At 38.2% G+C, this 27,543-nt stretch overlaps 1 protein-coding gene across 3 annotated transcripts in view; it reads left to right on the forward strand.

Moving 5' to 3' along the window:
• The window catches only part of TTC33 (tetratricopeptide repeat domain 33), a 40,978-nt gene extending 14,248 nt beyond the window's left edge, over positions 1-26,730 (forward strand). For all 3 annotated transcript variants that reach the window (XM_043599415.1, XM_043599406.1, XM_043599398.1), the window contains 3 exons: positions 19,007-19,088; positions 20,541-20,672; positions 24,728-26,730. In XM_043599415.1, the coding sequence (XP_043455350.1) occupies positions 19,007-19,088; positions 20,541-20,672; positions 24,728-25,081 (568 nt within the window). In that variant the 3' untranslated portion in view covers positions 25,082-26,730. The remainder of the gene's footprint in view (positions 1-19,006; positions 19,089-20,540; positions 20,673-24,727) is intronic.
• The last annotated feature ends 813 nt before the right edge of the window (positions 26,731-27,543 follow it).

The following is a 27,543-nucleotide window of genomic DNA, read 5'->3' on the forward strand; positions in this document are numbered from 1 at the left end:
GTCTGGCTGTTTTGTGAAGTTAAACATACACTTTTCCATACAATCCAGCAGTCTGCTCCTTCCTAGATATTTATTCAGGAGAAAGGAAAACATATATTCACTCAAAGGCTTATCTAACAATGTTCCTAGTAGTTTTATTCCTAGTGTTCATGAAATGGAAACAGTCAAAATGTCCATCAACAGGTAAATGCATAAACAACTTTTTGTGTATCCATCCAGTAGTATCCTATGGAGTAATGAAAAGGAATGATTGATGCATCCAGAACTACTATGCTCAGAGAATGAAATCGGAAAGAGTGCACACTATCTAATTTCATCTGTGTACATCTCTTTAAAGACACATCTAATCTATTGTGACAATCCTATTGAGTGATGAAAAGGAACGATTAATGCATCCAAAAAATCAGTATGTTCAGAGAAAGAAGTCAGGGGGAGGGCATACTCTCTGATTCCATCTATGTACATTTCTAAAGACAAATATAATCTATAGTGACAGAATATCAGTGGTTGTCTGGAACCAGAAATTGGGGTGGGTTGACTGTGAAAGGGCATAGGGAACTTTTGTGTTCTTTGTTATGATGGTTGTGGTATTTACATAAGTATACACATTAGTAAAAACTCGAAGAGTATGCTTAGAATGGGTACATGTTTTGTCATCTAAATTATACTCCAGTAAATTTGATTAAAAAAATCAGCCTTGAGTGCTTGATAAATGTGAAATAATTCTTTATTTGTTTCATTTATCTCTATGTTCAGGATACATTTTTGTTCTGTAGTTGCTGTTATTTTGCAAGTTAATTGATACAATGATTTCAATTTCAAGCAGACTCTGACTCTGGATATTGTGTATTTGGGGGTCTCGATCATTTTATCACCATTTTATCACCCTGTTGGCCTTCTTAGTTACCTCCTGTGCTCTGGAAGCAGTGGCAGAAGTCCCCAGTCTTAATCTGGAAGTGGGGAGGGGAATTTCACAGTTGTGTATATTCCCAGTTCTTGGGTTGGAATCCCTCCTCCTCAAGTTACCATCTTAAAGGTTGTAAAAAATCAAGTCGCCGTTTTTAGGTTGGATTTTTTGTAAAATGATGACATGGATTAAGTACATCAAAATGTGGAAGAGCTTGAACTTGGCATGAGTACTAATCATTAGAGTGGTGGAGAAGTAGGAGTGCCTCTGGAGGAACCCCTAGAGGTTGAATGACAAGAGGAAGCTATTTCTACTTCCTAGGATACAAACTTTTGCTTCCTTGTGATTCCCTTTCTCTGGTCCGTCCTTCCTTCGTCTTTTTTACTCTTGATATTTTCTCATTTATTTAGCACTTAAAGGGTTGTTGAACAGTGAAATGTAGCACAATCCAAGTATGTTAATGTCACCCTTCCTTCAAAGGCAGCACAGTTCTTTAGCATTACAGAACCTCCTGCTGTCAGTTTACTTCATTAGTAACTAACTGTAACTACTCTTGGAAGACTTCAGTTTGCAATAGAGTGGGTTTTAAGATCTGAAGTTCTACCTTACAGTGTTTATGATTCTTTGTAACCAAAATCTGGTGTATTCTTCTATCTAACCAGTAAGTAATTTTGACGCTTAACAGAGACAGTATTGTGAGTATAGTGGTTTAAGAGTGTGGAGTTTGAAGTCATTTTACCTCCCTTCAGATCCTAGCTTTATCATTTCTATCTATATAACCTTTGGCAGATTATTAACTTTTTAAGTATTAATTTCCTCATATGTAAAATGGTGAGCCTTCTCTCATAGACTATTTGGGGGATTAAAAGGCAAGTTAATGTAAAGGAGATTAACATGGCACCTAGCATCTAGGAAACATTCAATAAATGTATTTCAGATATTGTATTTTAGGATTTTATATGTGATTGGCACATTTCATGTAATATTAAGACTTTTTATGAGTTATTTTGTTCAGATGTCATTTTCTAGAATTGTTACTAACTGGGATATGCACCTTTTCAAGAGTCGCAGGTTGAGTCCCAACTTTGAAATGTTGGCTTTTAAGGTTTCAGCCACTAGATGGTGATATTTGATTATGTAGCTAAGTTCGATTTTTCTCTGTGGGAATTAGTGTGTACGTGTGTGAAGCAGATATATCATTAGAATTTACCATGAATTTTGTCTCTTGTCTAGAAAAGTATACCTACCAAAACGAACATGAGGGCGATCTGGCCTTATGATAAGCATTTTACTGGCATCCGCATGAATCTAATGACTGATCTTCATTTTAATGTCATCTGTTCCTCTCTTTGGTTTCTTCTCACTGGTATACAAACATACCCTGATAACAACCATTTAAAAAGCTTTCCTTGACTCCTACCATTTCTTTGCTCCCCTTTCACCATAAACTCCATTCTTTTTTTTATGTTTATTTTTGAGAGAGACAGAGACAGAATGAGAGTGGGTTAGGGGCAGAGAGAGAGGGAGACACAGAATCGGAAGCAGGCTCCAGTCTCCGAGCTGTCAGCACAGAGCCCGATGCGGGGCTCGAACTCACAAGCTGTGAGATCATGACCTGAGCTGAAGTCGGTCGCTCAACCCACTGAGCCACAAACTCCGTTTCTTGATGAATCATCCTCTGGGTCCATTCCAGTCAGGTTTCTGTTCCCACTGGTCCCCTGAAGCCACTCTTGTAAAGGTTATATGACCTTCATGTTGTCAAATCCAGTCATCATGTCTCTGTTCTCATTTATTACCGTGCCTCTCATCGTTCAGCATAGTTCACCACTGTCTTCCTAAATACACTGCTCTCTCATCTACAGAACATCACACTGATGGTTTTTCTTTTGTTTCACTGCCCACTTCTTAATCTTCTTTGCTTCCTGTTTTCTTGTCTTCATTTTCTAAATATTGGTGGGCCACAGTATTTAGAAAGTACTTCTCTTTTCTATGTCCATTTTTTCCCTTCTTAAACTTATATAGTCTCCTGCTTTCAGTATGCCATCTCTATACTGATGACTGCCAAATACGTCTGCAGTGCTGTCTTCCCACCTGAATTCCAGACTCTTAAATCTCCAGTGCTTACTTTATACCCACTTGGATATCTAATTAGTATCTGAAACTTAACATGTCCTAAGCAGAGGTCTTGATTCCCTGACCCCCCTCCCCCCGCCCCCCGCTACACACACACACACACACACACACACACACACACACACACACACACAAATATCTGGTCTTTTTTAGTCTTCCCCATGTCAGTAAAAGGCATCACTGTTTACCCAGTTACTTATGCCCAGAAGCCAGGGGTCAACTCTGCTGTGCATGTGCCATTACAGAGCTAATCAACCCCAGTCACCTCCAGCTCCCTGCCCTTCATGCTGTTCTTACGGCCATAAAGCCTGGGCGGCGGCTGCTGTTGTTACAGACCAACAGCCCCCGTTCATGGTGCTAACTGACAATCAAAGACCATCCATCACACCTTGACACTGGCCAGCTTGGACCTGTAGATGCTCAGACGGGACCAGGTTACGACTCTGTGGGGTAGAATTTGACGGATGGGAAACAGGGTATGGGAGGGAGCCTGCAGATAAATTCTTTTCCCTTCTTCCCCTCACTGGACAGTTTCCAAGGCACACAGGTTTTATACAGGCTTCTGAAGAAGTTCTACAAGATTAGCAGTCATCTGTTTGTTTTTTAAGCTGTTGCCAGCCTAGCAGATGCCTTGTATTTATTCTCCCTCCTTCCGGCCTCACTTCTTTTTCCCCTCACTCTTGCTTCCCTGGGATCCTACCCCCACAAAGTAGAAGCTTAGGCCCCCGGGCTCTATTTCCCTGGGAACTCAAGCTAAGACATCATCCTGGATTTCCTTTCTTTTTTTTTTACTCTTCATATCCAGTCCAAGTTAGAGTGACTTTATTTTTTAAACATATTTTAAATCTTTTTTATCCTCTCCTCTGTTTTCGTGGCTGTCCTCCTAATCTAATCCCCTGTCATCTCTTACCTGCATCATTCAAGTAGTCTCCTAACTGCTCTCCCTGTGCTCCTTCTTACACCCCTACAGACCACTCTCTCTGGGCCTCACTGATTTTTTCAAGATGTAAAGCAAGTCTGTATGTTTGTTGCACAAAAACTCTGCAGATTCCTCATCACACGTACAGTTAGAGCCGGGGCTTTGGGTCTACACCTCCCATTGCCCTTCCTCCTCCTCCATAGCCATGCCGGTTTCCTTTCATTTCCTCAAAACTTGGGGTGTTTGGCCCTCTCTTGGCTTGGGCTCTTCCTTTGTCTGGAGTGAACTTTCTCCAGATCTTCAATTAGCTGACCACTTTTGGTTAGTCAGATCGCAGCTCAGATGCCTTCCTAGAGAGACTTTTTCTGACCACATGTTCAGAGTAGCCATCCAGTGACCTCCCTTTCACATCCCTCCCCCCACCCCGCTTGTTTTTTTTTTTTTTTTTTTTTTTAATCACACTTACCATATTTTAAGTTAGGCTTGTTGTTTTTCCCTGCCTTCTTCCTGCCTGTGAACATTCTAGAATGTAACATCTAGAAAAATGGTAGGGTCATTTTATATCTTGTTGAGTGCTACAGCCTCAGTACCCAGAATACTACCTGGGCCAGAGTAGATGTTTAATAAATGTTTATTAAATGAATAAGCTGATGACTATAGAGCTCATTAAACCTGAAGCTGTCATAAATTGGAAATCTAATTGGGAGCAAAGTAGTTAAACACTTTGACATTTCTGTCTGATAAATGAGTGTGCTAATTTATTTGGCTTGCTCACCAGCTGTTCCTTACCTCACTCAGCATAGGGTATTGTCTCACCCTGCCCCTACGCAGGCCTTGCAGCCATTCTAGTTGCTTCCTGCCTTGGCTGGTTCCCCAGCACACTGTCAAGGTTGTCTTTAAACTGGCCAAGTCAGACTCTGGTCATTTATTAACCATAGTGACTTTAAACCAAGTTTTTATCTTTTAATGCTTCCTATCCGACAGCCGCAGCTGGGCTGTGTCTGTTCGGTGCGTTCCAAACTGAAGTTGAATTAAGAGATATGCTGTAGGAGCCATAAGAGACCATCGGTGTTATTACGTGCCAGGCTTCCTGCGATCTCCAAATGGAGGACCTGGGCGGTGCCACCCTTTATTTGTAGGCCAGGGGACGTCTGTCAAAGAGAGAAATGAAAAATGAGGGCGGAGAGGGAATTCAGTAAGCTTATGATAGTGAAGTAAGTGCCCACCGGTTGCTGCTTCTCTCTAGCCAGTGGAAAACAGCTCACGTGTTCCTTTAAACTTTTGCATGTTTTGTGGGCAGAAAGCACTTTTCACTTAGCTGTGCCTCTGCTGCCGCCAATGCCAATGGCTTCAAAATAAAAGCAGCATGGTTTGGGGGGGTGCAGTGGACATTTCCCCCCTCAAATCTGTGTGCCTGTTTTTGCACATGTATATGTTTATATGTGTGTCTGTGTCAACATGCTGCCTAATGAAAAGAGGAAACAGAACTAGTGATGGTCAATGATCACTTCGAACTTCTTAGTTTACTTTGTACTTTGTGATAATGTAAGCAGCTTTGGGGTTGGAGGGCGGGGGTGGTGTAAGCCACCCTGTTTCTCAGCAGTAGTGCTGTTGGCATTTTGGGCATGACAGGCGTTTGGTGTTTGTCGGTCAGGGTGGCCCTCTGCCTTGCCAGATGTTAACATCCCTGAACCCTTGTCACTAGGCCTCCAGTGACAACCAAAAATGCCTCCATAAATTGATATAAATGCCTACCTTGGGGTGATGAATGTTCCTGGTTGAGTTAGGCAGAAAATAGGGCTGAAAGTAAAAAGGATATTTGATAAATGTGACAGAAACAGTGGTTGGACCAAGTAGTGCAGGGGTTGGCAAACCACAGCCTGTTTTTATAAAGTTTTATTGGATGCAGACATGCACATTTGTGTAAGATGATGATGTGTATGATGACGTTCTGTGGCTGATTTTTGTGCTACAGCAGAATTGAGCAGCTGTGAAGGAGACTATATGGTCCACAAAACCTAAAATACTCATGGACCTTTGCTGTGCTGACCTTGGTCTCTGGACCAGCTGCTTCCTCAAAAGCCACAAAGACTCCTGAAACCTCACACAGCCCGGGGCTTTAAAGTCCTCTACCTAGAATTAAAAACAAAAACCTAATGTTTATTTATTTTTGAGAGAGAGAGAGACAGCGTGAGCAGAGGAGGGGCAGAGAGAGAGGGTAACAGAATATGAAGCAGGCTCTAGGCTCTGATCTGTCAACACAGAGCCTGATGTGGGGCTTGAGCTCATGAACTGCAAGATCATGACTTGAGCCAAAGTTGGACACTTAATCGACTGAGCCACCCAGGTGCCCCTCTACCTAGAATTTTAATCTCTTGGTTCTTTCCACCCATATTCCCATTTCCCTTGTCTTGGGATTTCTTGTGATTTCTGTATCTGGAGTGGTAACATGGAACAAAGTAAGAATTAAAGTATTTCCTGCTTTTGTTGTAAGGTAAAATTTGTTTGTATTTCTTTCCATTTTTTTTTCTGAGGTATTTTCATCATACTAGCTCTTGTCTCCTCTTTTCATGTCTTTCATGCTTTTCTTTGCTGTCTTTCAAGACTTCTTTTGGAGAAGGTAAGACAAATGAGGTAGATAGAATCTGGGATATTAGCACCTTCTGTGTGCCTGGCCATGTTCTGGGTGTTGTAGATACAAGTGAATCTACCTTTTGGTCCCTGAACTCATTAGTGAAGAGAAGATAAAAATGCATGGAAGAATTAGAAAAATTCAATGGAAGACAATGGGGTAGTTGGAAAAGTATTAGTCTTGTAATTGAACTAGCTTCAGATCATGGCTTTTCCAGGGTTAATACCATTTGTCCTGTAGCTGCTCTCTACCTTTGTTTCCTCATCAGTAAAATGAGAACAAGCAATGCCAATCGTATGAGCACGAAGTGAATGAACTTTTCGTGAGAATAGTTGTTTGTTAAGTGATTGTACAGAAAGTACTTTGTAAAACAAATACTATGGGAATAGAAGTGTTACTCTGTGATCATGTAAGTGGTACTCATGGTCTTCATGATAAACAGAATTTTAATTTGGTCTTGGAGAGAGAGAGCCTTTGAATAAGTGAAGAGGAGGAGGAATGAAATCCTAGATGTGCTTATGTTTGTGTACTGCTCAGCCCACATGAACAGGAACATGATACGTGGGTAGGGAATGGGCGAATGTGCAGCCAGCAGGGAGCAAAGGTGGGGATGGGGCGTCATAGAAAACAGATTGGACTGATAAGCTAATACTGGAAGAAATATATTCACTAGTATCAAGTCCTACAGAATTTGCTACTACTACATTTCTTAGAATATTATGAGTAAGAGGATTATTATGAAGGAGTGAATCAATTTTTCAGAGACAGAAGAACATAGCAAATTTCCAAAGTTTTTCATGTTGTGTCTGTAATAACATTTGGAAATATTTAGAGATTAGGCTTGAAATCACCCATAAAGAAGTACACTTTCTCTTTAGGTGACATAGTTATAAATAGTCAAAATGGGTATTAAGTATTGTTGAGTGTCATATACCTTTTTCCCTCCATTATCAGTTACATATGAAAGTTTCTCTAATGCTTCTCTGAGGTATTTTCTACATGGTCATGTGGACTTCATACTTTTTAATAAGTTGCTGGATTTAATTTATTAATTCTTTATTTAGGATTTTTATCTTATGGACTAGAAAGTCTGGAGTAATGATTAGGATTCTCTTTTTTCAGATAGTGTATCTTTTTGAGGACAAAAGCATTCTTTATTTTTATTGCTAGGTTATCCAAATATACTGAAATACACTAGGAGTCTTAAGACTACGTCTTTAGCTGTGGTATTTAAAACTTTGGTGGGGCGCCTGCGTGGCGCAGTCGGTTAAGCGTCCGACTTCAGCCAGGTCACGATTTCACGGTCCGTGAGTTCGAGCCCCGCGTCGGGCTCTGGGCTGATGGCTCAGAGCCTGGAGCCTGTTTCCGATTCTGTGTCTCCCTCTCTCTCAGCCCCTCCCCCGTTCATGCTCTCTCTCTGTCCCAAAAATAAATAACGTTGAAAAAAAAATTTTTTAACTTTGGCTTAGGCAGTGGCAACTATTTTCTGGTTCAGGCCATATTGTCCTCCTTTACCCCACAAAGACTGTAGACCACTTGTGTCTGCCTTATTCCTTTAGAAATTATTGATATATGTTAGGTCCTATTGTGTTAGCTGCATTTACCTTGGTCTGCATAGAGCTTTTATTTTTTTTTTTAATTTTTTTTAATGTTTATTTATTTTTGAGACAGAGGAAGACAGAGCATGAGTGGGGGAGGGGCAGAGAGAGAAGGAGACACAGAATCTGAAACAGGCTCCAGGCTCTGAGCTGTCAGCACAGAGCCTGATGCGGGGCTCGAACCCACGAACCGTGAGATCGTGACCTGAGCCGAAGTCGGATGCTTAACCGACTGAGCCACCCAAGCACCCCTGCATAGAGCTTTTAAACAAACACAGAAGTAAATGTAAACAGGGGGTCACAGTGAGCCTGTCTGAGGACGCAGGAAGGCAGGGTGATTTGGTTTAGCTAGGGGAAGGGAGTCCTATTTATTGTTTTGCCTTTTGCAGACTTCGTGATTTTATCATATATTTATCATTAAAATAAGGCACTTATTGTAGTCCTTCCCATTTATTTACGTGTTTTAATTTGATCAAATTATTCCATGATACTGGAATTAATTTCTAGTGAAATTTATTTGTTTATTTATTTACTTTTTTTAGAGAGAGAGAGAGAGAGAGAGAGAGAGAGCACAAGAGGGGGAGGGACAGAGACACACACACACACACACACACACACACACACACAGAATCCGAAGCAGGCTCCAGGTTCTGAGCTGTCAGCGCAGAGCCTGATGTGGGGCTCGAACTCTCAAACTGTGAGATCATGACCTGAGCTGAAGTCAGATGTTTAACTGACTGAGCCACCCAAGTGCCCCTCTAGTGAATATTACTTTATGACATTTGTGTGTATGCTCAATGAGTGAATAATCTGGGGGTAAATAATTTTATTTTATTTTTTAAATTTATTTAATTGTTTTGAGAGGGAGAGAGGGAGAGAGAGAGAGAGAGAGGGAGAGGGAGGGGCAGAGTGAGAGGAAGAGAGAGAGAATCGCAAGCAGGCTCCACACCAACAGTGCAGAGCCTGACCTGGGGCTCCCATCTCACGAACTGCAAGATCCTGACTTGAGCCAAATTTGAGAGCCAGATGTTTAATGGACTGAGCCACCCAGGCACCCCTAGGTGATAAAATAATTTAAAATTTTTTTTCAACGTTTATTTATTTTTGGGACAGAGAGAATAATTTTAAATGATCTCTATATCTGAAGTAGAAATTGGGAGGTTAAAATTGTGACTTTTTACTTGTTTCAGAAAACTCATTGTCTAGTATGGCAACGAGTAGACCAGGGCAATTGCTTTCAATACAGGAACAACTAGGGAACATCCTGTACCACGTAGAAGTTGACATCATTGTTTTAATTTGCTTTGGAAAATGACCTTTATTCAGTGTGCATACATCTTTATGTAATTTCAGAGCTCCTTCCTACTGTTTCCAGAGGCAGTTGATCTGCTCTGAATTGTTTGTTCTTGTCTATAATAAAAAATTAAAAACTTTTAAGATGTGTTTGTTCTTTTATGTAAGTAAATAGTTTAAATTATTACTGAAAGTGGGCTTTATGATTCAGCCTAATCCTGAGTCCACGTAATTTTAATAAGTGATAGTGACTAAAACTCGGAGCAGTTTGGAATTTAAAGTATATTTATATCTTTCCCTTGCCTAATAAAACCACCCAGGAACTCTACTCTGAGCATTATCTCAGCACTTCTTTCCAATCCAGCCCTCCTTTCACTAAATATGTATGTCTTGAGAAGATATGCAATAATTATGTTTTTTCTCTTTTATTGCCTCTTGCAGATTCTTTTTTCTTTCTTTCTGAGCTATGGAAATTAGGTTCCTTATTAGAATGTTCGTTGTATTAGCTACACATTATTTTGTCCTTGCTTTCTTCAGAATGCTACTCCAAATTCTAGACAGAAAAACCTCAAAATAACTTGAGGAATTTTTTTTGTTTAATTCAGAAAATTTATCATTGTCTAAAAGTTGGAACCTGATTTACCTACATTGGAAATCACACAACTTTCACTCAAATTAAACCTGTCTAAAACTACTTTCTGTATCATTATAACGTCTATATGAAAGTGTTTATAAAATCAAGGAAGCAAACTAAACTTTTAATTTCAAATATATCCTGAACAAAAGAAAACCACTTCCAATATGAAAATATAAATTCAGCCAGAGAAGTTATTTCTATCATTTTGGGGTACAATTATTATTATTTTTTAAATGTTTATTTATTTTTGAGGGGGAGATGAGTGGGGGAGGGCCAGAGAGAATGGGAGACAGAGTATCCAAAGTGGGTCTGTTCGGTCCGCCCCCCCCACCCCCCATGGGAGCCTTGAACTCACAAACCATGAGATCATGACCTGAGCCAAAGTCATGCTTAACTGGACTGACTCACCCAGGTGCCCATGGGGCACAATTACTGTAAATATTATTAGAAACACAATATAAAATAAGGTGAAAACTTTAAAGTTCTTGATGACATAGGTTTTAAGGAGGAAATAAAATTATTTAATGATAATCTATAATAATGAGGAATCTTAATATTCACTAGGGATTTGATAAAAATGTAGCTGTATGGAAATAGCTTTTAAATTTATTTTGATGTTTCCACATAAGGATGTAAAATTGATAGAAATCAATTAGAAATCTGTCATGATATTAGTGAAAGTGATACTCCTTTGTAGCTATATTTTATTTGACATAGAAAAAATGCTATAACATTTCTTCTTAAATACAGTGAAACCTCATTCATGGCTTCCTCATTTATGAGTTTACCCACTCACAAATATATTGGTAACCCCCAAATCAGTGCTCACGGTGCTTTCACAGTTGTTAGTGGACATCGGCAGAGCTGAGAAGAATCTGAGTGCCTCCTGTGTGTATTCCCAGCTGAGTCCAACACGGCAGGTGCTCTGCCTTCTTGTTTCAGCTCTCACACTGTATAAACAAGTGTCCCTTTTTGGGGTCTGTCTAGTGTTATATTTTCCACATTTTTGTGCCCTTTGTTGGTGATTTTGCTGTTTAAAACGCCTCCGAAGTATAGTTCAGAAGTGCTGTCTAGTGTTCCTAAAGACAAGAAGGCTGTGATGTGCCTTACAGAGAAACTACATGTGTTCATTCATTAAGCTTTGTCCAGTAAGCTTCGTCCAGGCATGAGTTACAGTGCTGTGGGCTGTGAGATCAATGTTAATGAATCAGCAATATTTATTAAATAAGATGTCTTTAAACAGGAGCACATAAAACAAGGCTATATATTAGTCAGTTGATACAAATATGACCAGAGGCTTGCAGAAACTTAACCCTGTATTCCCCTATGAGCCATGATTCAGTATTCACTAATTCAGTCTTTACAGCAGCTTTATAGAACATAACTACAAGAATGAGAATCAACTATATCTGGAAGACAGCTAATGAGTTACATTACATTTTAATGTATGCAGCTTTTCTTTTTATCAAAAATCTAATGGAATTAAATTTTATTTTTTTTTTTAAATTTTTTTTCAACGTTTGTTTATTTTTGGGACAGAGAGAGACAGAGCATGAATGGGGGAGGGGCAGAGAGAGAGGGAGACACAGAATCGGAAACAGGCTCCAGGCTCAGCCATCAGCCCAGAGCCCGACGTGGGGCTCGAACTCACGGACCGCGAGATCGTGACCTGGCTGAAGTCGGACGCTCAACCGACTGCGCCACCCAGGCGCCCCTTAAATTTTAAATTAAAATTTAAAGCTGTGTAAAGTCTGGAAGTCTTTCTAAAAAAATTTTTTAAAAGTCTTTCTGATTTGGCAAAGATAAAATTATATTCAACATCATTTGACATTTGTTATTTTATATTCTACTCTCCTCACCCAAATTAGTCTAGCATATTAATTTTATATATATATATATATATTTTTTTTTTTACTCACTGAAAATGTATTTGGTGATTTTGTTAAGCGTGGATGCCACAAAGAAAATATTAAATAAACACCTTTTGTGGGTGATACACAGAAACTGTTTCGATATGTAGTAAAGAGGACTATTTAGAGAGTTCTTTGGATGATCTAAAAGAAGGGCATTTAACTAAATGGGGAAATAGAAGCATTAAAGAGTATTTGAGATGATTTTTGGGAGGAGAGGGCATCAGGGCAAGAGTCAGGAAAGACACATTGGAATTAGCTGAAGAACAGGCCGAACAGTGTTCCAGCCGAAAGGAGGCCGACGAAAGTCATTACTTGGGGCGCCTGGGTGGCTCAGTCAGTTAAGCGTCCGACTGACTTGGGCTCAGGTCATGATCTCACAGCTTGTGAGTTTGGGCCTACTTTGGATTCTGTGTCTCCCTCTCTCTGTCCTTCCCTTGCTCTTGCTCTGTCTCACAAATAAATAAACATTGAAAAAATTTTTAAAAATCATTACTTGAATTTTTGATAATCCCAGCAAGGAAGGCTGAGGACTTACACTAAATAGGAGCAGTGACAGTGAGTTAAAGGATGAATTAGAGAATTGACGACTCATGTAACCTAGGGCAGGGCAAGAGTAGTCAAGGCTAACTCCGGGATTCTGTCTCAGTGACTCGGTGGTGCTGTTCTCTAAGCCATAGTTGCAAGCATAGAGTAAGTCTGGAGTGGGAGATGATGATAAGTCCAGTCTGGACATGTGTTAGAGATCTATGTCAACCTTCTCTGGATTTTATATTCCTAGTTAGTTATCTTTTCATTTCCCTTTTTGGTATTCACAGACTTCCCCAATGAGTTGCCAGCATTTGTTGTTCCTACTTCTTACTCCCACTTTGCTCAGCGGTCTGGTGTCCACTCCTGCCCTTCCAGGAATGCTGTTTGGTCAGTGTCACCAATGATTGACATGTTGCTGCATCTCTCTTAGGTACAACCCAGCACTCTCTCTGTGACAGGCTTCTCTTTGGTTTCTTTGAAATCACACACACTCCTGAATTTCTTCCTTTCTTTCTCAACTTCTCAGTCATCTTTGCTAGCCCTTCCTTCTCTGCTTGACCTCTGAATTTTGAAAACTTGAGCCCTGGTATCTTTTCTCTTTCTCATTTACTCTCTCTCTGTATGAACTTAACCAATCCATGGTTTGTTTAATGTATTTGTATAATTTTTAATGAAAAGAAAAAGACAGTAACATATGTACATGATTTAAAAAAAAAGCAAATGCAATAGCAACAAAGGCTATACAATGAAGACTAAATCTTGCCCTTACTCCTGTCCTCTGGTCTCTTAATTCACTTTCCCACAGGAAACCAGTTACCAGTTCTTTGATATCTTGCCAAAGATAATCTTTAGATTTATAAGCATGTGTATGTATTTATCTTTTAAAACATCATAAATGTTGATATTCTAAATATATACACCATTCTCTCCCTTGCCTTTTTTACTTATATCTTAGAGATTATTTTGTATAGAACTGGCTTTAAGAAAAAAAAAGACCATATACTATCCCTTAACCATCCAGACTCTAAAACCAGACTCTAAAACTAGACTCTATCTAAAACCAGAAACCAAACCAGAAAGATTTGGATATGATGGGGTATTTGTATTTCATTGCATGATGTATTAAAATGTATCTTGCCATCTCTTTTTTGAGAAGGATGTTTTCATCTTTAATTTTTATGAATGATATAGTGACTGGCCTTTCAGAGATAGAAGTGTGCATACATCCAGGTCAGCTCGAAAGAAAGATTTATAGAAATGGAATTGCTGGGTCAAACAGGATGTGCATTTAAAAAGGCATTTTCCCCCCTCCCAAGCCCTCCCCTTTTTTCTTGGAGTATATTGTTAACCAAGTAAGTAACAGATGGGTTTTAAGGGGGCATGTGCACATGAGCTGATTTTTCCCACTGTAAAGAACATTTCCTTACTGGCCTTTGTTTAGAGGTTTGTAATTTTTATTTGTAAGTTTTTGAGAGAAAAAAGTTGTCTTTGTCCCTCACAGAGGTTTTGAGAATAGTGTTCATGTACATGTTCTTTTATTGTTTACACAGTGCAAATTGAAAGTCATTGTTCATTTGAAGTGGAGCTTCTAAGTGTATCCGTTTATGTGCATGCGTTTTGAAGGCTAGATTGAGGAGGACAGAGAGGGCTGCTTATTTGTGTTTCATTGTAAGGATTTTCCCCCTTTTCTGTAAGACCTAAAGTAAATATTTTAAAAGTATCATTCTAGTTGTTAAACAGGTAAGCTAGTTTTTGAGGATTGAACAGCTTAAATATGATTTGTATTTTAGGTGTACATAATCTTATCAAAGAGTATTAGTGCCATTTGAATTTTTGATTAGCATAAAGATGGCTAGTTTTTGGCGCAGTCGGTTGGGCGTCCGACTTCAGCCAGGTCACGATCTCGCGGTCCCGGAGTTGGAGCCCCGCGTCAGGCTCTGGGCTGATGGCTTGGAGCCTGTTTCCGATTCTGTGTCTCCTTCTCTCTCTGCCCCTCCCCCGTTCGTGCTCTGTCTCTCTCTGTCCCAAAAATAAATAAACGTTGAAAAAAAAAAAATTAAAAAAAAAGAACCAAACCAACTGGGAACTGAAGTTATGTTTCCTGTAAAGCTGGCGGGTCGTATCAATAGAAAATTGGAAGGGGAGTAGTACAGACAAGGAAATATAGTGTTTATTTCTTCCCTCATTGGCTTTTTTGTTAATTAAAGGAAATCAATGAGAATGCTATCTTAAGTTAGACTAACCTTCCTTCTAAGGTGATCTCATTTCCAGTCAGTTTTACATCAAACATAACATGTGTATTATATTTGATCTCCAAAATACAATTTTCTTCAATAATTATTCCTGGCCCACTTCCTTCCAAAAGATCATTGTAATGGCCAAAGGGTAATTTTTTCCAGTTTTATTGAGATATAATTGATGTATAAGTTTCAAGTGGAGAATGTGATTATTTCATGAACATATATATTGCAAAATAATTACCACAGTAAAAGATTAGTTGACACATCTGTTATCTCATATAATTCCTTTTTTTTTTTTTTTTGTGGTAAGAACATTTAAGATTTACTCTTAGCAGCTTTTTAAGTGTAATGTCTAACAGTAGAGGATTTATTTGAATTAATTTTGCATTGAAATAGTAGTAATCAGTTACTAAGCATTATGCTATAGAGAGAAGCATTTGATAATTTAAAGACAAAATAATGTTTCATATGTATGATATATGTTAAACACTTGGAAGAATATACAATAAAAATGTTAACTATGGTTGTCATCTTTTGGTGAAATTATGAGTGTCTTTAATTTCTGTGTGTGTGTGCGCGTGTGTGTGTGTGTGCACACGCGTGTGCAGTTTCCTTTCTGGTTCTTCTCTATTCGTGTGTTTGGGAAGCAATTTTTTCTATCAAAACAATTATGTCAAAACTGTCGTCATTTACTCAGGTATAGAATATAAGGAAGGCCAGATTTAAGAACATTTTGTGTTAAAAAAAAAAAAAATCAAATGCTTTTTGTGAACCAACCACATGTTTAGTTGCCAGCATAGGTTTGGAGTCCCGGGCCACCATACTAGATGTGCGTGTGCGGATCAAAGAAGGAAGAGGTCCTCTGGGATCATGCCTTCCTCCTCCTTCCCTTTCTCTCTTATCCACAAGCTGTTGTTTTTATCCCCTTAAGAGTCCACCAGTGAAGTTCAGACTTTCTCATTTTTTCTTTGTAGATCCCTTTTCATCTTCTCCTTTCCTAGCTTGAGTACCAGGTGAGGCCCATGCATCTCTTCTCTGCCATCATTCTTTTTTAAAAGTATGTTTTGCTTAAAGGAGGCTACTTTATCTGGGGGGCTGGGAAAGGAAGGACTATAAGAACGGCATCCTTGAGAGGTTAGCACATGAATCCAAGCAGTGTGATCTGATAGGTGGTAACCCTACAGAAGCAGCTAGTTAATTAATTCTGATAGTTGATGGTGTTTTAGTAAGAGGAGAATTCATAAATAAGAAATTTTAATGGTACCTGAAAAGATACATTAAATGCCTTACTTTGAAGTTCAGTGGGCAGTTTCTAAGCTAACATTAACGTATGAATTATCTAAAAATATCTGTGAGTCTCGGATTCCCATTCAGGGTAACTAGGAGGCAGCAGTGGGACACTGCTGTTTAACCAACCCGTGTCCATCACCTGCTGAGCACAGAGTTTATAGGAAAGTCATGTGGCAGCCATTTAACACCTGTGCCGGCCACGCTTACAGGCATAGCCTGACACCGTGCAGAAGTGTCCGAATATGTGGAAAGCAGAGACGTATGGGCACTCCAGAGGGATCTCAGAGTGAGATGAAGGAAGAGCATTGACAAACAGCAGCCAGTGACACTGCCTGTTTCAACTTTGGGGACCCTGGCTCTAGATACATGCTTGAATTTGGGAAAATCCTTAATAAAGAAATAATTCTCAATTAACGGAGCTCTCAGAGGTTTGATTTGTGACACAATATTGCGATGCAGGCAGAGGCAGAGAGAAACATAGACCATTGGGGCAGCAGATCATAAAAATGAGGTGAATAATGGCCACACTGTTCCTAAACTTCCAGTAGTCTTTCACCCAGAGTTCAACAGTTTTCAAACAGGTATTTCTTCAGTGCTCAGCAAGAGCCCCTGAAGAAGATACTAACCATGGTCCAGGCAGTAGTTGTGATAGCCCCTCTGCATGTTCACATTTGGTTTGCTTGGAAACAAAGACTACCAGCTTTTGTGGGGTGAATCTTTTTCTGTTTTAATTTTTTAAAGTTTATTTATTTATTTTGAGTGAGAGAAAGAAAGCTGAGTGGGGGAGGGGCAGAGAGGAAGAGAGAGAATCCCAAGCAGGCTCCATGTTCAGCACAGAGCCCAACGTGGCGCTCAATCTCACCACCACAAGGTGGTGACCTGAGCCAGTATCAGGAGTTGAACACTTACCTGACTGAGCGACCCAGGTTCCCTGTGGGATGAATCTTCAGCTTATAGTTATATATAGCCGGCTACTACAAAATAGCAGTAGCCACTGCTACAACCTATCATGGCAGCTAAGGCAGGCTTTGTAAAGCACACTCCCATCATGTCCACCCTCACCCCTGCTGCTGGCCATGGAGTTGGCTCTGTGGCAAACTTATTTTTTTTTCAACGTTTATTTATTTTTGGGACAGAGAGAGAAAGAGCATGAACGGGGGAGGGGCAGAGAGAGAGGGAGACACAGAATCGGAAACAGGCTCCAGGCTCTGAGCCATCAGCCCAGAGCCCGACGCGGGGCTCGAACTCACGGACCGCGAGATCGTGACCTGGCTGAAGTCGGACGTTTAACCGACTGCGCCACCCAGGTGCCCCAGTGGCAAACTTATTTTAAGGTGTCGGTAGCCCATTTGTCATTTGTCAGGCTGGCGTAAGACCCCTGGATGTGACGTTGTCCGTTTGTACTACTAGTAAAGGAACTCTATAGCAAGGTGAAAACAGAACGTACTTTTTTATGTTCTTCACCTTTGTATTTTCTATCAAATTTTGCCTTTATTTCTTTATTTCACCGCCCTCTGTTTAAATAATAATCAGTGCATATTAGCCCATATTTTGGTTGTTATGTTTGGTTTGGACCTTCACACATCCAGTAGGAAATTGTGGAGAAGAACACATACAGAGGAAATAAGGGTCTGGAAAACAGGTAATAATGAGTGATTCAAGAGAAGGCAGCACATGGATAGGGCTTACTACGCTATGAAAGATATTTTCCATGGTTCACAACCTTGGTGTTTATTAGCATTACCTGGTTTAAAAAATATAGATGCCTGGGTCCTATTCTGAGAATATCTGTTTTAGTTGATTGAGGCAGGGGCCAGCTGTGGTGTGTGTGTGTGTGTGTGTGTGTGTGTGGTGTGTGTGTGTGTGTGTGTGTGTGTGTGTGTGTGTCGTGTTGTGTATTTCTTCCCCTCCAGAATCTCCCTAGATCATTCTGTATGTAGCCAAGAATTAAAACTAGTGGATTATATATTTTCTGTTTAGTACTAGAAAGCAGAATTAGTAGCACTGGGGGAAAGGTACAAGATAGAAAGTTTCAGCTCATAATGGAAAATATTCTGGTAAATAGAACTTTCTCCTCCTACAGTATTCAAGGATACAAGAGTTAATCACTTGTGAAGGATGCCGTGAGAATGACTGCTTTGGATAACACGAAGGACTCAGTAGTGCCTTCATTTTATTTACAAAAGGAAGTGCTGCGGTGCTTCCACAGATTTGGCAGGTGGCGTGCTAAGACCAGCTTTGGGCAGAGGGAGCCTGAGGTGTCTGTGGCACATCTTTGTGGAGATGTGAGTTGACCACACAGCTTTGGAGCTCACAGGAGAAACCTGACTAGGAGAATGTCGGTGAAAAGGTGGTGGTGGAAACCACCATCTCTGTACTGTTTATCATTCATTTGACCCCTTTTGTTATAAGCTTGCCGTGCGTTACTAGTCCCCGAGTTCCTGGAATTTACGGACAAGGAAGCTTAAATCTGAAGAATCCTTACGCAATTACCAGACAACTTCTTAAATTGTTCTGTGCCTAGATTGCTCAGCCAAGCCCAGGATTACAACTGGATTATAAATTCCTCATTAACGTCCTTTGCAATACATCTAACATGCATGACAACATTTGCACGTTGAGGTTGATGAAAAAGAGGGAAATTTTGGTGGTGATTTCTCAGCCCAGAAAATAAAATTGGAAAAAGATTTCTAAGATACCTTTTATTTAATTTATGTTTGTCTTTTTTTCTTTTGCCACCCTTTCCTTTATCTCTTAATTTTCTTGCTTTTGTACCATTGTTATTATTGTCATCAGTTCTTGAATAGAGCTATTTCTTGATATACAGTTATTCCTTAGTACCTGATTTTAACATCTGGTCATGTACTCTCAAGGATTTAGTGAAGATAAGATACTAATGTAACTTCACAACCACAGGTATCGAGAGGCGATTCAAAAATGGGACGAAGCACTGCAGTTAACCCCAGATGATGCTACCCTGTACGAGATGAAATCACAGGTAATGATTATGAAGAATTTCACTTCCATTATGAAATTGTACTATGTTTATATTTGTTTGGTGAATAGAAATGAACCAAAATAGCATTTCTTTCCATTTTCTTTCTCAAATATGTCTTTTTAAATGTTTTTCAATATTTCCTTTATAGAAAACATGTCACCATGTTTATTGCTCTGCCTCTTGCACAACATTAGAAATTCATTTCTTTTCACAATGAAGTTAACTTATTTCAGCCTATGGTAAGATATGAACAGATGGCTATCTTTTAGGAAGTCACTGGTGATTTCTTAAATAAATGAAATGTGTTTGTTTTCCTTGAAAATTAATTATAGTGGACTGACCAATAACTTCATTTCTTCAGAATGAGGGTGGATTGGACTCCGGATGATATGTCTCTAAAAATGGCCTAGTCCTTAGCAAAAGGTCAGAATAGACTCAATTTATTTTTAAAAATAACATTTGAATTTTAAAAATACATTTCTAATATTTTGTGGGAAAGTCTGTAAAGAAAATCTCTGAGCAACTGGATTAAGTTATCCAAAAGATGTAAAAAGTCTCTAATAGAGCATCAAACATATTTTTGGCAGGGAGTAGTCGTGCTTCAGCCTTGATCTACACACCTTACAGGTATCTTTCAGGTAATGATTTCAAACGTAGGGCACATTCTTTATCAACTTTGATTTTAGATCAGCCAAGAAAACCCCAAATAAATTATGCCCACTGGATGAAGTGCTGTGAGGACCTTCATTTGGTTAAGTCTTTAATTTTCAGTCTTGACTAGATATATATTAAAGGCAGTATTTGTGGTGAACTGTATGAAATAGATTGTTTAACTTGGAACCTGATAATGACAGTTGTGTTACAAATCTTATGAAATGTGAATGGTCCCCAAAATGATAGATAAAATCTAGCCTTTTCCCATAGATTGAAGTGGAAGGTTCTAGAACTCCCTATTTTTCTGCTTTGCATGGTTTGGAGAACCCAGTTGTGGGGAGGCCTGTGGAATGTTTAAATGATTTTTGTAGCAGGAAGATGTTTATAGGGTGGTGGTTGAACAAATTTAAATTTGTCTCATTTAACAATGAGACCTGGGATCTCCTGAAAACCACATCGTAAATAGAACAATCAGAAGTGGAATTAAGAGTTCAAATAGCTCTGAGCCACCATGGCTAGAGTATGACCACCTTATTTTGACCAGATGGACAACAGGGTTCAGTGACTGAAAAGGAGATGTTTTACATTTTCATAGTTATTTTAGGAATAGGAAGAAGAATATTTGTTCCTGACCCTGATGGGCAGAGGAGTGGGTCAAAACCACTGAAGTACTATATTTACCAGACTAAAAATATTTTTTTTTTTAATGAAAAGATTTGTTTGCATATGGTTATTCATTAGTAGTTTGCTAGTTTATGAAAACTGCTGACAGGTTTTATTTCTTCTTTTTGGTTATAGGTCCTAATGTCTCTTCATGAAATGTTCCCTGCAGTACATGCAGCTGAAATGGCCGTGCAGAGAAACCCACATTCATGGGAGTCTTGGCAAACTTTGGGACGTGCTCAGCTTGGATTAGGAGAGATAGTCCTGGTAATGAAGTCAGATTATTATAATGATGAAATTTTGTTTTGTTGTGTTTTTGATTAGCTGAACCAAAAAGTAAATAGCTATTTATCATGTCTATGCAGAGAGTAAATAGCAAATTACCTGTTAAAGGTATTAATCCATAAACACAGATAAAAGTTATTACTGAACATCTTTTCCATTTTATTTTATTTTTTTATTTATTTTTTATTTTTTAACGTTTATTTATTTTTGAGACTGAGAGAGACAGAGCATGAACAGGGGAGGGGAAGAGAGAGAGGGAGACACAGAATCCAAAGCAGGCTCCAGGCTCTGAGCCATCAGCCCAGAGCCCGATGCGGGCCTCGAACTCACGGACCGCGAGATCGTGACCTGGGCTGAAGTCGGACATCTAACCAACTGAGCCACCCAGGCACCCCCATCTTTTCCATTTTAAACATCAATTATATTAGAGTCAGAATATTTTTTCAGGTATTAGACATCATGAAAATTTTTTAAAAATGGCATTTGGTAAACCTTACTGAAATACATATAAGCAACATTTTGCAACATTAAGGTCTCCACTTATAAAGTGATGCCAGTAGCACATGGAGACAAAACCCCTAATAGATTATGTAAGGGAAGGAAGAAAGTAGAGTATGGGAGAGTAATGATGATAAATATTTAGACGGAAAAGTTGTCAGGCTTAGTGAGGGGAAAACGGGGCAGGATAGAAGCTTATGAAAGTGGAAGACTTATTGTGTTGTTTTGTTATTAATTGGTACGTAATGCATTTCTCAACTTGTCTGGACCATAACTTGTAGGAAGCACAGGCTAAATAGATGAGAGGTGGTTAAGACAATTATCCTGTTTTTGTTTTTGTTTTGGCAGGGCTACATATACCTGGCAGCTGACTTCCTAAAGAGTGTTTGCAAATCTAATCTAGTACTGGCAGATTTTGTTTGTCATTAACTAAGATTGTTTCAAGGCTTTATTTGCCTTTTACAGGTAGAAGTAAAACAACAAATAAAAAATTAAAAATGGTTTCTTTAAAGGCTAAGGAAATTACTGGTAAAACCTGAATTTAACTTTACTAACAATGGCTTTAGTAAGTTATAGATAACTTAGGTTTTTCTGGTACTCTTGTAAATATTATTTCTATTTACCAAAAAGTGTCAAATTCTCAGAAATCATAGATATGGAATTTTGATGAGAGAATAATTGGTTTCAAGTAACTTAAATATGATAATCCAAAATGAGGTTCACACTGATGGAAACCAGTTTAACCGAAGTCCATTTTCCTGTTTTTTTTTTTTTTTAACCTGAAGACTTAAATCATACCAGAGTTGGAGAAAAGAAATTCATGGTATTTTGTTTTCTATAGGTTAACAGGAAAACAAATGAAGCTTATTACACAATACTTTCCCCGCATTTCTCCTTTATTTAAAAACTTACAAAGCATTATCACTTTTGCTTGTTAAGTGTCTATGGTAATGTGGAAAAAAATCTCTAGGATGTAATGTTTAGCAAAGACTGCCCAATGGAGAAAGAAACTCTTGCAGGTGACACAGTAGAGATACTTTCAACCAGTCGGTAAAAGTAAAATTGCTTAATATTTTAAATTGTTTTGAATAAGGGAACCAGTTGTTCAACTCTTATTTTTTTTTCCTGTTGATATGGTTCTGCCGATTAAAATTGTGAAATTCTTAGAGGGATTAAAAGTGTTATTTTTTTTTCCCTTAGTTAATGTAATTTTTTAGAGCTCTACTTGGAAAAATCGGAGTGTAATTTTTATGTCAACTTAAGAGATTCTTTTGAAAGACTGGAATGGTAAGAAAAAAATGACTATACTTAAAATGTCATAGAGGAAGGGTCACTATGAGAAATATATTGAAAACATGCTAAAAACTGTAACATCTAACCATTCTTCCTATATATGTATATATTTGGACAAAAACACAAGAAAATACTTACATAAATAGATCAGGTAGTAAGTTAAAAGTCCATAGTTGGGGATAGCCCCAATAGTAATTATTTAGGTTTTTACATAGAGTTGAGTATTGGAAGTTATCAGTCACTAAGTTCTTCACCTGAAACTAATATTACACTCTATGTTAACTAACTGGAATTTAAATAACTTGAAACTAAAAAACAAAACACGCCTGGGTGGCTCAGTCGGTTAAGCGTCCAACTTTGGCTCAGGTCTCCTGGTCTGTGAGTTCGAGCCCCATGTCGGGCTCTGTGCTGACAGCTCAGAGCCTGGAACCTGCTTCAGATTCTGTGTCTCCCTCTCTCTCTGCCCCTCCCCTGCTCATGCTCTGTCTCTCTCTGTCCCTCAATAATAAATAAATGTTAAAAAAATTAAAAACAAAACAAAACAAAAGTTGGCTGTTGGAAAATGATTATGACTTAGTTTGTTCTTCATTTTCTAATTGAAGTGTAAATTTAACTTACCAATCGAGATCTTTTTTTAAATTTTTTTAATGTTTTTATTTATTTATTTTTGAGAGAGAGAAAGAGAAAGCAGGGGAGGGGCAGAGAAAGAGGGAGACACAGAATCTGAAGCAAGCTCCAGACTCTGAACTCTCAGCACAGAGCCTGATATAGGGCCTAAACCCACGAACCTTGAGACCATGACCTGAGCTGAAGTCAGACGCTTATCCAATTGAACCACCAAAGTGTCCCATCTTTCTTCTTTTTTAATGCAGGCAATTATCTCTATAAAATTCCCTTTTAGTTCTACTTTTGCTCTATCCCATAAATGTTAATGTGTTATATTTTCATTCTCATTGGTCTCAAGATGTTACTCCCTTTTGATTTCTTTGACCCATTGGTTGTTCAAGATTGTGTTGTGTAGTTTCTACTTGTTTGTGAATTTCCCAGTTTTTCTTCTGTTGATTTCTAGTTTTATTCTGTTGTCATCAGAAAACGGGGCTCCTGGGTGGCTCAGTTGGTTAAGCGTCTGACTCTTGATTTCAGCTCAGGTCACGATCTCAGGGTCGTAAGATCAAGCCCCGAGTCAGGCTCCAAGCTGAGCGTGAAGCCTGCTTAAGTTTCTCTCCCTCTGTCTCTCTGCCCCTCCCCCACTCACTCTCCTGTACTCACTCACTCTCTCAAAAAGAAGAAAAGATGACATAGTTGGTATGATCTTAGTCACCTTAAATTTGTTAAGAAGACTTGTTTTGTGACCTAACATGTGATGCTATCCACTTATCATGTGATCTTTCCTAGAAAATGTTGTTTGTCCTTGAGAACAGTGCGTATTCTGGTGCTGTTGGGTGGAATGTTTTGTATATGTCTGTTCAGTCCCTTTGATCTATAGTGTTGTTCAGGCTCTCTGTTCCCGTATTGATCTTCCTTCCGGATGCTGTCTGTATTCATTACTGGGATTTGGGTATTGCAGTCTCCTGCTATTACTTTATTTGCTATTTCTCCCTTCACTTCTGTCAGTGTTTACTTTATATATTTAGGTGTTCTGATGTTGGGATGCATACATATTTATAATTGTTATATATTCTGGGCCAATTGACCCTTTTATCATTCTTTAATATCCTTTGTCTCTTGTGACAGTCAATACATGTTAACATTATGCGGAGCTAAGCTCTTGGCTTCAGAGGTAGGCATTCTTGGTACCTTCCTGATCGTGGTTTAGTCAAGAAATCCCTAGATTCTTATATTTGCTAGTCTGCAGAAGCTGAACAATGCATTTGCTCTGTCTTAAACCATATCCTTAATTGTACTTCAGTGGACTTTTACTCCTCAGCAGTGATGTGTCAGTCACTTTCTTTCACACTTCTTTAACTTTTTTTTTCATCATAATCATCATGCAGTATTAAGGGTACAGCCTAAATGTCTATCCTTGCATTCTAATATGTTTTTTAAACAGATATACATATGTATATATCTTACATACATACATACATATATATATACATATTAATATATATTATATATTATATCATATATATACATATATAGTAAAAAAAGATATAGATGGAGATATTATGGATTCTATTAAATCCACTCATTTTTTAAAATAAAGCAAAGGAAAAACTCTGATTTTTTTTTTTTATCTCCCTTAGGCAATTCGAAGTTTTCAGGTAGCCCTTCACATCTATCCAATGAACCCTGAAATATGGAAAGAAGACCTTTCTTGGGCAAGAACCCTCCAGGAGCAGCAGAAGGTAGCACAGAAGATTAAGAAGTGTGACGCGTCAGCGGAAATGACACATTTCTCACCAAAGTCAATCCCCGACTATGACTTTGAAAGTGATGAGATTGTTGCTGTTTGTGCAGCAATTGCGGAGAAACAGAAGACAGTTTCAGCAAATAAGACAATGGTTATTGTTTCGGCCTCTGGGACTGTAGAGACGGTCACTGAGAAGGAAGATGGTGCTACACCACCAGATGGCTCTGTTTTTATCAAAGCCCGATAAAGTAGCAGGAACCCTTTGAATCTGGCTTTTTGATTGCTCTTAAAGTTTGAGGCCTAGGGACATCTACTGTGGAGAGACAGAATAAAACTCCTGTTTGTAAAATGAGTTTTGCAGATGAGGCATATAAAAACTAAATGGTAGAATCATTGTATAGTGTTTGGGCTGTGCTTTGATAAGTTACGATTTAAACTTCTTAAGATTAGAATTGTGAGTACAGTGGGGTTTGACTAATAAACTTAAAAAAATAATCCAAAAATGTAAGTGAATGCGTTTTAAAGACACAACTTGAAAAGTGAATTCTCTAATAGTGAATAACTTGATGGCCAGTGTTATTAAAATGTAGACTCGTTGGCTTTTGTTTCACGGTAAAGGAAGTTGGTGATTTCTTTCCCTCCTAATACTCCTGTTACTATTCACTCTTCTGTTTTTCTGGTTGCATTAGAGGAAGTCTCCCAAAGGTCAAATATTTTTTGACATTTATTTTGATTCAAAGTTGTCATTTGGTTATTTTTGGCATCTTTGAAAGTTTGGCTGAAAATGCATGCAAATGTGTACATTCTAAACATTTTCTGGACTTTCTCTTCATTCTGATTTGTGCTTATATTTTGACTTCAAAATTATTACAACAATGGTAGTTGCCTTCTTCAGTATTAGATATGTGAAATACTGATCAATGTCACAATGATGGTTTTATTGTTTTAGTTGTAGAAGTAGATAGAGTATTCCTTACCACAAGGGAGTCATGTTTAAGATGTGCATTTTTGAAAAATGCTTTTATAGATGTGTCATATCAAATTGTACTGCTGCACTGGCCCAGTCAAAAGTAGTATTTTCTTCTCCTTATTTTTAAAAGCTTAAAAACTCTGAAAAAAACTTACCTTTTGCTTTTAACGTTCCAGCTGACGGTTTGGAATTCTTCTTCTAGATAACTTTTTTGGAACTACTCAATTAAATTACAATTTTAAATAGCTAAATTATGTCTTTCTAAAAAATTAGGGATGTTTATGAGTGTCAGTGAATGTATATATCTTGGGCATGACATACATAGGAACTGAAACATGACTTAACAGTACAATCCCATGAGTAGAGAAGAATATATTTAAAGAAATATTTCGTTGAAAGGCCACGATCGCATTCACAAATCAATACTGTCATTGCTAATATGAGTTATTTTTATACTACATATATTATAGTACAATTATATAGAACTACTGGGTCCTGTTACTTCTGACACTCAGGAAGCTATTTTTGCTGTAAAATTAATTTTTTCCTTGTCAGAGATGAAAGTAAGCTGTTTTAAAGAATCTTACCTTAACCTGTTGGAGCATGTAAGTAATGGTCTACATTTTTCTGAGATGATTTAAAAAATGTTTCCTTTAGCGGAATGCTTACCTCTTTTTTTTTTTCAGAGTGTTATATTTTCCCTCAAAGTTACATCAGAAGGTTAGCTGTGGTTAGGTTAGTTTTAGAGTAATTGAAAAACACAAATATTAGTTACATTTTATTTTGTTTAATAAAGGATATTCTCACAGGGTAGATACTTGAGTATATACAGAAGTGAGCATTCACCATTTGGTATGTGGTTTTGAGTAGTGGGTTTTTGTTTATCGTGTAATTTGTGAATAAATAGTTTTTTTCTGCACTTTAAAGATTTGCCTCTGTGTTGTTAGCTTTTGAAAAATTTGATTTATTTAATTTATTTCTTATGTGAAAATAAAATATGTAAGGCACCTTGTATCTTGCATAGGAAGTACTCAGTAAATGTTAGCTATTTCTATGAAGAACTTGAATTAGTATGGAGATATTTAACCTCAGTTTCTTCTGATTTTAGGAAGGTAGGAGAACTTTGTAATCTTTATCAGAAAGTGAGAAGTCACTACTTTTGGTATTATAGGACAGATGGTTATCAGTTCTTGGCATAACAGGTGGGATTGTTCTTGGCATAAAATCTATGCCTCAGCCCCAAAAGAGGCAAGACCCAGGATGGAAGGCATGTAGCCACTAAATTCTGTTAACAGAACCTAGTGTTTTTTCTGTATTATGGAGAGGGAAGGCAGCTCATTTATCCATGCTCCAAAAGATTCTCAGCTAGTATCTTCTATGCATGAGGAGAAAAATGCATATATCATTTTGTAAAGATGTGAATAGTGATCTACAGACATTTGCTAAACCTGTTAACTTCACTAACAAATACTTTTGAGTCTGAAAGAAAAATAGTTGATGCTACAGTGATGTAATTTAAGATGTTTAATATACCTTCTGAAATAACACTAAACACTGTATTGAACATAATTTATATTATTCTTGTTTGAAAATTGTATGGCGTAGATACTCATTAGTCAGAACACCACACATCCAGGTCATGCCTGATAATTTGAGAATCCATATATTATTCTGTAGATGACAGGATTTTAGATTATAGAGTATTTATCCTAAATGTGCTAATAAATACTACATACATG

Source organism: Prionailurus bengalensis, chromosome A1 (genome assembly GCF_016509475.1).
Source record: "Prionailurus bengalensis isolate Pbe53 chromosome A1, Fcat_Pben_1.1_paternal_pri, whole genome shotgun sequence".
Classification (NCBI taxonomy): Eukaryota; Metazoa; Chordata; class Mammalia; order Carnivora; family Felidae; genus Prionailurus; species Prionailurus bengalensis.